A 12,455-nucleotide genomic window follows, 5' to 3' on the forward strand; every position below is an offset into this window, starting at 1 on the left:
CGTATCTCCAGTATGAACTTTAAAATACTTCTTACAGGCCCTGACTATTTACGTGTTACATCATCACATAGACAACATTAAAACGTGGGAGCTTTTCCAGAGAAGAGTTCGCGTGAGTTTGAGGGTTGCGCTTCTCCCTTCCTCGGTGGGAAGGATAAATAATGTAATAAACACGTTACATTGGTGCAATTCCTATAGATGTTTTCAAGCCAATTGACGTCATTGGGTCAATTTATGTTTATGACATAATATAGATAACACTGGTTGTTCTTGTAGCAAACTGGGTTGTTTTCATGGATAATTAAAAACATTGCTTTAGCTTTTACGCAACAGAATTATGTAAAACTGTAACCGCTGCAGCTGTTGTGAATATCATTTAAAATGAATTATATTGTATTGTATACACAGATTAAGACATTGTAAATGATAGCGTGTCTAACTTCTTTTCTTACAGGATTAATGAAGTTCAGTTAAAACTCGTTCATTGCCATTGACGGCTATAGAAGTCGAAAGAGCCATCGCTTGACCATTGGCTGGCAGTGAATGAGTTTGTTGACTCCGCACTCAGAAGAATGTTTGCAAACGCTAATTCTTTGTGTCAGATAATAATTCGAAAAACATACTTCACAAAATATGTATTCCGTCATCTATTTTTATATGTAAAGGGGGAGGAATTTGGAGTACACGGAGGTATGACTGTAATTTAGTTACCGGAAAATGAAGCACTTTGAGTCCTCTCTGTGACTCTCTTACTCACTCAAAATAATGACCTGCACATTCACTGATCCTAAATGACATTTGATTATTACATTCGATTACACTTAAACCAACGCCGCACTATTTTGGGACAACCTGCTGTCGATAAGGGCCACATTTTTCTTTCTTAAAAAAGGCAATATGTCTTCTCAATCTAAATTCACCCAACTTGATGTCATGACAATTAAGTGCTTTGATTTAAAAAAAATCTTTTTTTTTTTGGGTCACAGTGCGCCACAAAAGCATTTTGTGCACATGAGTTTGAATGGAATAAAATGCTCGACTCTTATGTCCCATTTCCCGCTCAATTCCCACGAGAGGACAGTCTCATGGTTTGGAAATTCACTTTGCTAGTGTTCATTTCACCCTCAAACCACTGAAGTACTTTTCTGGAAAAGCTAGATGAAAATGAGAGCTGTCAAAAGGAGGACGGAAATAGCAGCAAACAGAAGCAAATCATGACTGTAGGCTCTAAATATAGTACTGCATGCTCATATCAACCGTTCCTTGAAAGCTAAATCAAACAGCGCAGACTTCTTATACTTGATCGGCGAATTTCAGTTCGACTTATGACAGAGTGAGGCAAGGCGCAGATACTAAAATCTCTAGAAGTAAGAGAAAAGGAAGGCATACGCAAAGAGAACGCAGGCGAGAGTTGAAAGGCGTCTGGCAGCTACAAACATGATATATCATGCTTGTTAAAGATGGAATGAGGAAAACAAAAGGAGGACTCGGCGCTGATGTGAGTCAGACGGCCGACTCGACGCACATGTACGAGAGGTGCGGGCGATGACATCCATGTTAATCGGGTTTGATGGGAGAATCACTTGCAGGGTTTTCCGCACTCTTAACGAGTGAGGGTATGTTTCGTCAAGGGGGTGGGGAGGGGGGATTTATTGGTTAATTGAGGGGGACGGCATGATTCACAGTTCACACCACAGATGGAACGGATGCATGTCAAAATGATTTTTTTGTTTGTTTTTTGTTTTTTTAGTATCTATACAGGACTGAGAATCAAAATGGATTGTTCCATACCCATAAATTCAATCCCAAGATGATCTGCCATGGCAGAAAGTTGAGAGTTGGAAGAAAAACAACAACAACAAAAAGAGAAACAAAAGAGCAGATTATGAAAGAGTAACCTCCGAACATATAGTGGGGCAAACAGACACAATAACGTGATCCCTGATTTGACGTCGTCACTGTCAGGCATTGTTAGCAACATTTAACGAAGGGGCATTGCAAAGACAGCATGCAACACGCAAACACAAAGATCTGATCATTATAGTCTTTTATCCTCCTCTTCAATTTACAATCTAATAGTTTATGTTAAGCCGTAATTGTCGACTGTCATTTTCCACAGCCTAATAACAGATCACAGATTACTCGCCCGCGCTGCTATTTTTCAGCATAGTAAAAAAGCGCAACAGGGTTTTTTTTGTGTGTGTGTGTTTCCAAACACACCCGTCCCATGAAGGGGCAGGTTGAAACAAGCGTATCGTACCATAATTGAAACAATCATCGCTGAATAGGAATAATTACTGTTATGTCGAAGGCAGCGTTCATATCTCTGGCAGCTCGCTAGCCTGAACTTTGCGTCCAAGCAAGTCCCAGCTGTTCTTAGGACAACAGGCTCTTGTTAAGCCAAAAGGAGCAGAAGCCATCCTCCTGCGATATGGGCTAAGAGTATCTCCCGGGGATGGGTGGTGGCCCTGCAGGAAGCAGGTCTTTAAGCGCGGAATGGATGTGCGTGCGCGCATGTGCCTGTGTGTGCCTGTTGGCTGTGTACTCGCCGGGAGAAAACGTGATTTATTTGGTGAAATATCAACAGTGTCTTAAAGTTCACTTGGAAGGCGAGTCGCTAACATCCATCATGTTTGAATGTGACATTCCAAGAGCTGGATTTCTAGTGCGGCTCAGCAGGTTTGAGCCACAGGTTAATAGTCATCTTTTCAATATATTGATTAAATGGCGGCTTTTGTTTGTGAGCTGGCGTTGCGTAAATGTGGATGGGTTTTGTCCTCTCAATGGCAAATTTGCCTTGAATGCAAAAAGGAAAACCAACAGTTTTCCTGTCAAGATGATATTGGCAGCTAACGCTTCGTTATATTGCATTTCCAAAAAGGGCTCTCTCGAATGCAGAAAAAAAAAAAAGTTGCTCAAGCCTGGAATGCGTTCATGCAGCTGGATAAGAACCAGAGATAAATTCTGTCCTTGATACCGTCGCACAGCTGCAGCAAAGTTAAATCGAACGCAGAGCGCTGCATTCTCCCACACACCGCGTTTTCTTCTGCCAAAAAAATAAATAAAATTTTTTAAAAAATGAGCACGTCAAGCACAGTGCGTTACATTTAGCATCGGGTGAGAACGAACGAAGACTTTGAGCCAAGGAAAACGATACACACGTATGCCAAACAAATGGTCAGCTTAGAGCAACTCTGAAGGCAGCAACAAACTGAGATGTCAGTTCCAAAGTACATTTTGGACATTTGAATGCCTCATCACAGCCAACTTGCAGAAAACAGAAACCTGACTCAAAATACACTAACAGTCCCAAAAAGTGGACATGTCCAAAAAAGACAACCTCTATTTACGATAGCGCTCGTCCGCATTCGGGTCTCGGATGAACTGGAGCCGATCCGAGGATACTTTGACTCATAGGCGGGTACACCTTGGACCGGTTGGAAAATGTTGCCAACATTGTTATACAATCAGTGAGGTCGCTCCTTGGAACTCTTGACTTTAACCGACATGGCAACGCTCAGATCTGAAATTTCAGACTTCCCAGTTTTCTGGAATGCAGCAAAAGCGACAAAGAAGATGATAAACATCGTCGCCTGATGTTATAATCCCCCCCCCCCCCCCCCATTTGATGTATATATTAGCTTCTATTGCTGCGCGCAGTGATGCAGAGTTGAAAACTGGCCTTGGAAACGGTAATACGGCGTGTGAGGACATCTAAGGGAGCAGTTATTGTCTCTGGTGTGACAGTCCAACATCTGTGCGTGTGTGAAGTCATCAAATGCAGCTTGTAAAATGTTCTCGAGCGCATGCCAGTGTTGAAATAAACGAAAATGTTTTTTCTTTTTTTACAAAAAGGAAAGCTAATTGAAACGACATTGTATGTTTGACCTGACTTTCCACATCTGGATCAGTTCTAATGTTAAAAACAAACAAACAAACACAAAGACATTTCCAACCAAGCGGTACAGTTCAGTAAGGTGCAGAAATAACAAGAAATTGAGTTTGTATTTTGACCATGAAAGTCATCGTAAGAGTCCTTGGAAAGAGAGAGTTGAGTTTTGTATTTATTTTATTCCATTTTATTTTTTTTTTTCCGAAATGCACTAAGGAGTGGCACCCAAATTTCGCTGTATGCTATACAATGACAATAAAGGCGATTCTGATTCTGATTCTGATATGACGCGGTGGCTTTCCAATTCATTGCTGCTCTTCGAAGTGAGTCTGTGACTTTTTTTTTTGGGAAGTCATCAAAATGTTGTAGTAGGTCTGACAAATGGTGCACGGGTGAGTTGTGTACATAATAATGGGAACACAAAAAGAAAAAGATGCTAACCGAACCAAACTAAATTGAACTGTAATGCTTGGTGGGAACGGCGATAAACATGCACGTGATTGCCACTTCACATGGAGACGGTCTAAACTGTTTTTTTAACATAAAGCATTTTAGACTGTCCATTTCACACAGAAGCAAGCATTGTGAGCAGCTGGACCAAAAGCGTGTTGTTTTAGTTGCCGACGATTCACAAAAGCCTCGGCCTCCACATTGCAAAAACTAAAAAAACAACAGTATGGGGCAGTTCTTCTGAAATGGACACGCAACACAAAGCAGGACATGACATGCGTAACACACAACGCACAAGGCCCGCTTATCGACGGGTCCGGACAGACGACACAAAACTGCGTTATATTCGGAAACTATCTGGTCGACGCATGCACGTGCGACTCGAGTTGAGTCTGACAGAAGAGGAAGTTGACATACGGTAGAAACGTGCCATAACGTAGGTTTGACACCGATCACCGTTAAAGTCATTCGGACACCTGAAAGCCACAAAGAGAGGGAGGAAGAGGAGGAGGAAGGGTGGTGGATGAGCCAGAGAGTGTGCAAGAATGAGGGTGTGGAGGGGGGGGGGTAGGGGTGGGGGGAGGGAGTGGACAGAGAGAAAGAGAGAGAGACAGAAAATTAGAACAACAGCTCAACGAATCGACGGCAGAGCCAGAGCGTTCCCATGGGTGACACCAGTGTGCGCGGCCCAGTGCGCGTTGACCTGAGAGGGGGTGGGGGGGGGGGGAAGAAGAGGAGACAGAAGAAGAGAACCGGGCGTTGGTGGTGGGTGCGCGCAGCAGTAGCAGGGAGGGAAGGGGGGGAGGGTGTTTCGGCGGGAGTCCACAGAGGTAATCCAGTGACAACTGTGTCTCTGTTCTCAGCTGCTCGTATCAAGTGAACATACTTTTGAAAGGATTGGGCATGTGCAACCGCAGAGGTTCGGTCTTTGAGCATCGCGGGCCAAAGTATCCATCGGGACATCTGGGAAGGAGCACACAAGTGTTACGGGCAGGAAAACACAGCGAGGTGAACTTGGAGCGGGGGGGAAAAAAAAATCACATCAATTCGCGACGACGAGATGTGCAACCATTGCATCGGTTTTGCATGTAATTGTTGTCATGGTTCGGAATGAAATGTTGACTTTATTGACAGTCTGTCCTGTCATATGATGTTATGTAATTGCGTCTCGCCAGGCAAACGTAACAACATTATTTAGCATTAAAATGGAAATGATCTTTAGAATGAATTAAGTCAAGTTAATTATGAAATATAAGATGCATGACTAGGAAGCGCTTTTAAATGATTCAACCCATGATTAAAATAAACAAATGGCAGAAGTGACCCACAGTCTGTGCGAAATTGTGCGGCCAGAGCATGAATCCCATTCTTCTTCTTCAAAAAAAAAAAAAAGACATTAAACAGACCAACTGCCAAAGTTGAAACATTTGTAATCCGTGAACTCAGTGAGTGAGCAAATGTGGTATTAACATTTGGTTCCCTCCGATCCAAACGGAAATATGGATCTGGATGAAACTTGAACTCCTTTTTCGCTGCAGCACATAAACACAACATATTCAAACTGATGTGATGCAATTTGACAGAGATTTCAAGGCTGGATTTTCCAGGTTGGCTGCCAAATTCCTACTAGATCACCTTACCTTGACAACAAACTCGCAAAATGTCATTCGAAATTGAAAACATGGGCTTGAATTTTTTTTATTTTTTATATATACTCCCCAATGTGTGGAAATAAAAAAAAAAGGCAAACAAACAAACGTCTACATCAGTGGAAGACTCTCGTTAAGATATAAATAAAAGCCTCAACGGGAAGTTGCACGCTAATAAGAAACTAGAAGAACCATCTTGGCGGATGTAAAAGGTCAATAATATTCCATCAAATTATGATACAACAGGTGATGGAGACTTGTCCTAAATCGCTCTTAAAGATATAAGCCCAGTCTCTTTTGGGCCTAAAGGGCAAAGGGAGAAGAGAGAGCTCATTGCAGCACTTTGGTGCTCATCAATACATCAATTGGAAGCCTGTGCAGAAAAATGTAATGGGGGGCTAATGCCGATTACTCTCTTGGTATCTGCTCAAGGCTTAAAGGTTGAGTTCTGTGATCAATTTTACAAGCGGCCGTGTTTCAAGCTCAGGCAAAATATTGAAACATGGAAACGTTCCCAAAGGAAATTCAAAAGCGTTGAACGCTATTTGCATGCATGTTAAGTGCCTTTTTTTTTTTTTTTTGGACATTCGGATGTACGTCAAAAAAAACTCCACGTTTCATCATCACCACCGAGTCTGTTCGGCCCGAGCCATCTTTCCTCATTAAAGTCCCGTTAGGATGAGCGGTTGCTCTTTTAGGAGCACCGACATTCCGCTTGGATTCACGACGAGACCGGCGGTCCAACTAAAGGTCACTGGCGAGCGATTTACTGGTTTCACACAACGCCTCCCGGGAGAAACATAATGTTCAACATTTAATTATTCACCCTGACTGATGAGATGACGGGAAGTTGGCGTAAAAATGGCCGAACTGGAACTGGAGAATCTAATAAATATTGCAGCTGCGTTGTCTATGATCACACGTTTGGTTGTAACGGCTTACACAAAAGCACCTATAAATCTTACGGGGAGATTTATTGTGTGTTGAGCAAAAAAGGCAAACTTAAACAAATGATTATAACAATATATTTGAGAGAAAAAGCATGTTATTTTGCCTCATTCAAATCTTAATATCGGAACATTTAAATATGTAAACTAAAGTGCAATCACATTCGTAAATGAATGGCTTCTGGTTTTTGAAATGTAAATTACGTCATAACTTCTCCTCAGCTGCCGGTTAACCTGGCCGATCTTCGACCCACTTTTCTCCAGATTGTCGCTACGTTTCTCCATTTTCTGTTATCTCTTCAATTATTTTCTTCTCTTTTCATTCTTATCGCTATTTTTTATTTTTCTTCTTTGTGCTACCGCTATTTTTATTTTTATTCTTCGTGACAGGGGTTGGCTTTGGCCTGGGGAGTCAAATTCAGCATTCGCTTCAATGGTATTTGGCGCCATCTAGCGTCGTGAATGGGTATAATGTCTAGACCCCAAATATAAGACGACCCCCACTTTTTCAGTCTTATCCCAATGCAAAAAACATCGTCTTATATTCGGGCCAATACGGTATTTGATCATATAACACACAGTGTTGGAGTTCCTCAACGAAGCATCCAGTGAGCGTCCGCCATTGATCGTGATGCCAAACCAGGCTCAACTCCGACTTGCACTCCATTCGTAAGGTGAAAACGACTTCTACAATGGTTGCTCGTGCATCATGTCTTAACCTTTGCTCCCCCTTTGAAAAAAAGTTTGCTCGCAAGAGTGAATGAGTCGGGCATCAACGCAGGCTGAGCTGTCTGCACCACTTGTTTAGCCGCTGAGTAATACCCACTGATGCCTGGCCTGTATTGAATGAGATGGTTGTGATGGTGGGGGGGGGGGGGGGGGGGATAAATCCCCCACGGGCCTTCACTGCATTATCCAGCTCTTCTGGAGCCATGCCCCGGGGCCGTGAGTGAATTAGCCACAGCAATTGAGTTATTGCTGCCTCCAATTTGTACATAGCGTATTGAACGGCTGTTGCGGCCATATCCGCATTGCTCGTCGAGCAGTCTTCCTTTGCGGGGGCCAACTGAGCGCTGAAGCTGCGCCAATTTTTGCCGCTCCGGCATCGCACTGGCCTAAGTCGTCGCGATCGAGTGACATATGCTCCAACGGAGCGTGCAACCCGATATTTAACAGCCATGACAGGAGGGAGTGCGTAGTTTGTGTTGCAAGTACAAGAATGGATTTTATTAGCTGGAGCGAATGACCACAGTGGTTGGATTGGATATTGAATGGGCTAAAAAAAAAAAAAAAAAAAAAAGGGGGGGGGGGGCGAGAGGGAGCAGGTCAGAATGGAATCTTTAAAGTTGCGTTTCTCGATAGAGGAACAACAACATATTTCTAATTTTCGGATAGATTAAGTGAAATTGTACAGTAGAGTTGGATAATGAAAAGCAGTGTTTTTGCACAGTTTTAGTCAAAAGTTTCTCAGGACGCACGAAAAGGGGTGTCAAGCATTTTCTTTGGCATTTTTTTGTGTCCTTTTTTGCAAAACGTGAACTGCCATGTCATGAAATATGACATATTTGCACCTACCAAGATATCAGGCCATCAGACGTACAGACAGAGAGACATTATAGACAACTGCGTTGAATCGCCAATTTTTGTTTGTTTTCAAAACTAATTCCAAAAGAATGAGCTGCCAATCAACAGGATACGCTGGACGTACTGTGAAGCACACATACTCACGTTCAAAACAGTAAAACTCCAGCATCAACCAAAACTTAACAGTTGAGTTTTTTTTTTTTTAATTGGTTTTATATTTACGGTGGCTAACGTTTGAAAATGACATCATGAATCACTTTTGACCACCTTTCCTCTGTCATATTAATCTATCTAAATGTTACTTTGAAACTTTTTATGTTGAGTGGCAACTTCACCCTGGAATGAGTGATGTTTCTTTTCATTATTTCCTCATGTAAATGAGTTGACAAATCCCAACCGCGGGATGCGTTCCACCTCAAAGGTTCCGCTGTAGTTCTGAGTAATGACTCTCAGTTGTGACGCTCAATGTTAAATAAAAAACAAGTTGTTTTTTTTATGAGAATGTCAACAGGCCGACTCCTTTCCGGCAAGCACCATTGCGCAGCAGTGTCACGATCTCCTTCGTCGAGGACCTTCAATGTAAGCAATGACTCTATTTACCTCATTGGGGGCCCCGAATAGGCATAAATATTTGCTCCCTAGTCGAAACGGTGACTCATGACATTTTGAGAGGGGCTTTTAACGCGCAGCCCTCCTGTTGTACACTGAGCGGGACTTAAAAGGATGAGCACGCCGACGCCGCGCTCCATTACGAGCGCCGCGATACACAACAGGCGGGCAGTTAGGCGGCGTTTTCCTCTGACGGGCTGCTGCTGAAAGAAAGAACAACAGGAATCAAGTGCTCTCAACAAAACAAAACCGCAACACAAACAGCAGGAAAAGGCAGATTCTTGCTGCGATGAAGAACATTCGAAATGCTGTCACGAAAAGGGGTCTGCGTTTCAACTGGTAGACACAACGAAAAAAACAAAGACGAACAATAGATAACTTACTTGCAAGAAAGCCGGTTTATACCATGTATGAAGTAACAGTCGCCGCCATTCACACAGAAGGCCTTCTCTGTGTCATTGCATCTTCTGGTGTGGCCTGAGCCTGGAGATAGCGTGGTGGTTACTGGGGACAAGAGAGGAAAACAAATGAAATTATTGTCATTCAGTGTAACAAATTTAACCAAAAAAAGGTCAAGAATAAGTATTCTAAAACTGCCTGTATTTCGTGATCTTTATTGATCTAAATTGGCACCAAAAACGGAATTTATTTTATTCACTATATGTATTTTTTAAAATAATCAGCCAATGAATCAGTTGTCGGAATTCTGTCCCGCTGAATATCAAAATATGCATCAGCCTCAAAATGAAATAATTAAAATAATTTGGTCATAGTTTGTCCTTCAAGATTTATTTATTCAAATGAATTAAACGAGTCAATTTAAATAAATAAATCTTTTGCCTATTGCCAAATTCAAATGCATTAAACATAAAAGTTAAATACAACTGAACTGCACTCTGTGATTCTTTCGCGTGCTTCTGGTGCCCCCAGTAAAACACTTTGATAATCATTACAACTTTTGACAGTTAAAAGAAAGAAGTAGGCTATCCTTTGTATAATTTCCTGTATATAATTTATTTTTTGCACAAAATTTCCATCAATCACAAATCCAGACAAATACAGTACATTTTTTGAGTTTACGCTAAATGGGACAGTGCAGAGTTTGAATACATGTTGGGTTACGCTATGTGTGTCGTGGTTGGAATATGCGGCACAAAAGTTGACATAGCTCCTCGATGTAAGTGCAACGCCGAACGATGCTCCCGCATTTTCCTGAATGTCTTGCTGAAGACTGCCCGAAACACGCCTACAAGGCAGATGTGCAGGAGGTTGCTATCCACGGTTGGGCGACGGGCGTCAATTGTATCTCATCAGTTGAGTGGGGTACACTTTTCTTTCCACACAGGATACTTTCCACGAGAGCTCTTATTCTCGATAACCCATCCACGAGTGTAATTGTGTCTCTCAGCACTGTTGACGCTATCTCGAGAAGTTGTACGAGCAAAGATAAATATTTCCCTGACATTGCGTAGGAGTTGTTTATGCACTGACTCAGACGCTTGGAATGGCCTGAAATGTCATGTATCTGCACTTAATCCCCCCTGGCTGAATAGACAGAATATGTTCTAGGTGAAGGCTGCTAATCAGGACGAAAGCTGCGTCGTTTGAAGGCAGAAAGGGAGTGCTGAGAGGAAGAGGAGGAAGCGGCGAAGGGCGGCAGGATCAGGCATGAGAGAGGCGCGCGGCGTGCGGTATTATGACACGTGACGGCGGCTGTTGACCTGCTCTCAGGTGCTGTGAGCACCTGAGCGGTTTGTGTCGGTTTGCTGGTGGGACGCGGAGAATTTCCGACCGCGGGTCCTGTGCAAGTACAATAAATCAAATCCAACAGCTGGAAAGCGCGTTTGGAGCGGATTCAGTTGGACCCGCGATGTGCGCTCTCCGCCATCGGGACGAGATGTCACAAGATCACATTTGTTACATGCGGAAAGACGCATCAGCCGTCTTCCAAATATGCGGTGGATTTTGCACAAAAAGACACAAGTAGAAGCGTGATTTATCCCAGCTAATCAACAAAGAATGCTAACCACAACAAGCATTTTAATTCAGACAGAAACGCAAACACGTCGTCGTCGCTCACACCTCACCTCTGACTGGAGCACTGGCTTGTAAAAAAAAAAAAAAAAACACCCATAAAAAGATCAGTCAGGAACATGAAAACATTGTAAAAGCAACCTGACACTACTAAGAGAAAACTGCAAAAAAGATGCAACCAATAAAGGTCGCAAAAACGCATAACGTGACGTTCCCTAGACTGCCTCTATCTGGGAGAGTGGGGGAGAAACATTCTGGATGGAAACATAATTACCAATCCACCTGGCGAAACATGTGGGGAGGTGGGGGGCGCGGGTGAAAAATTACTATGACCCGGAGTAAAACCCACATAGGGAGACAGAGAACATGTAAACTTCACACAGAAAGGATCAAGGCTAGTGTTTGCACCCCAGGTCATGTTCTTCTGTCAAAGTTTATTTGGCCTTATGTCAAACGCAGCATACTTCACTGTATCTCCCAAGTGACCCCCCACCCTACCCCCATTTATCATTCAAACAAAATTGTTCATTTTTACTGTTTTCAAATTGGCAAAAATCTGGGATATAGAGAGAACATTTTTCTCTATATTTTAGCCCAGCGACACACTCGAAACTCATCTTAACTCATTTTAGCAATTTATTAAAAAGACGGATCAATTAGCGGGGCCCAGAGTTCAAAGCCAACATGGTGAAGCAACATTTAGCTGTTATGCCACACACAAATAGAACAAGCTGCCACTAGAAGTGAAGTTAGCCCCAAGTCTGGGCAAAATTGTTCGAATCAAACTTATTGCACATTATATCGCATATTCTATCGCATATTATAACACCAAAATGTTCAATCAACAAACCAAGTAAGTTGGTTGTAAGTCTGCTAGCTTAATGCTAATATATAACGTGAAACGCAATTGAATGACTAAGCGAAATTAGCATTAGCATGTGACGGAAAAAAATAAACTATTCGTTTTACTGTTGGGGACCTTTTCTACTTACAATTTTAAAAAAAAAATGATACAGCGCCGTGATATCGTATCCAAACTGTATTTGCTTTGTCAGTGAACAAAACTATCGCAAAGTGCAAAGCACCACACGTGACAACTTTCGGTAATTTTTCTTCATAAACAGATGACCTCACTGATCCTCCCTGGGGGTAATTTGGGTGTTACACAACCTCACATAAAAAAGACATTCTAAAAAACAAAAACAAAACATCATTTGCCAGGCAAATCCGTCACACTGAGCAGCAGTCATTGAGGTGCCCTGAACTGACTGTCTCTTTCCCAAATATGCC

The 12,455-nt window shown here is 42.5% G+C and overlaps 1 protein-coding gene across 3 annotated transcripts in view; it reads right to left on the reverse strand.

Moving 5' to 3' along the window:
• The window catches only part of nrg2a (neuregulin 2a), a 72,536-nt gene that overhangs the window by 4,701 nt on the left and 55,380 nt on the right, over positions 1-12,455 (reverse strand). For 2 of the 3 annotated variants that reach the window (XM_086130463.1, XM_086130465.1), the window contains exons 4-6: positions 9,515-9,635; positions 5,229-5,305; positions 1,792-1,815 (exon numbers count right to left, since the gene is read on the reverse strand). In XM_086130463.1, coding sequence (XP_085986589.1) covers positions 1,792-1,815; positions 5,229-5,305; positions 9,515-9,635 — 222 coding nt within the window. Of the gene's footprint in view, positions 1-1,791; positions 1,816-4,759; positions 4,819-5,228; positions 5,306-9,514; positions 9,636-12,455 lie in introns of all 3 variants that reach the window. The other variant, XM_086130464.1, reaches the window with a different exon arrangement.

The sequence above is a fragment of the Hippocampus guttulatus genome, chromosome 15, assembly GCF_054856545.1.
Source record: "Hippocampus guttulatus isolate MCC_2025c chromosome 15, RoL_Hgut_1.0, whole genome shotgun sequence".
Lineage (NCBI taxonomy): Eukaryota > Metazoa > Chordata > Actinopteri > Syngnathiformes > Syngnathidae > Hippocampus > Hippocampus guttulatus.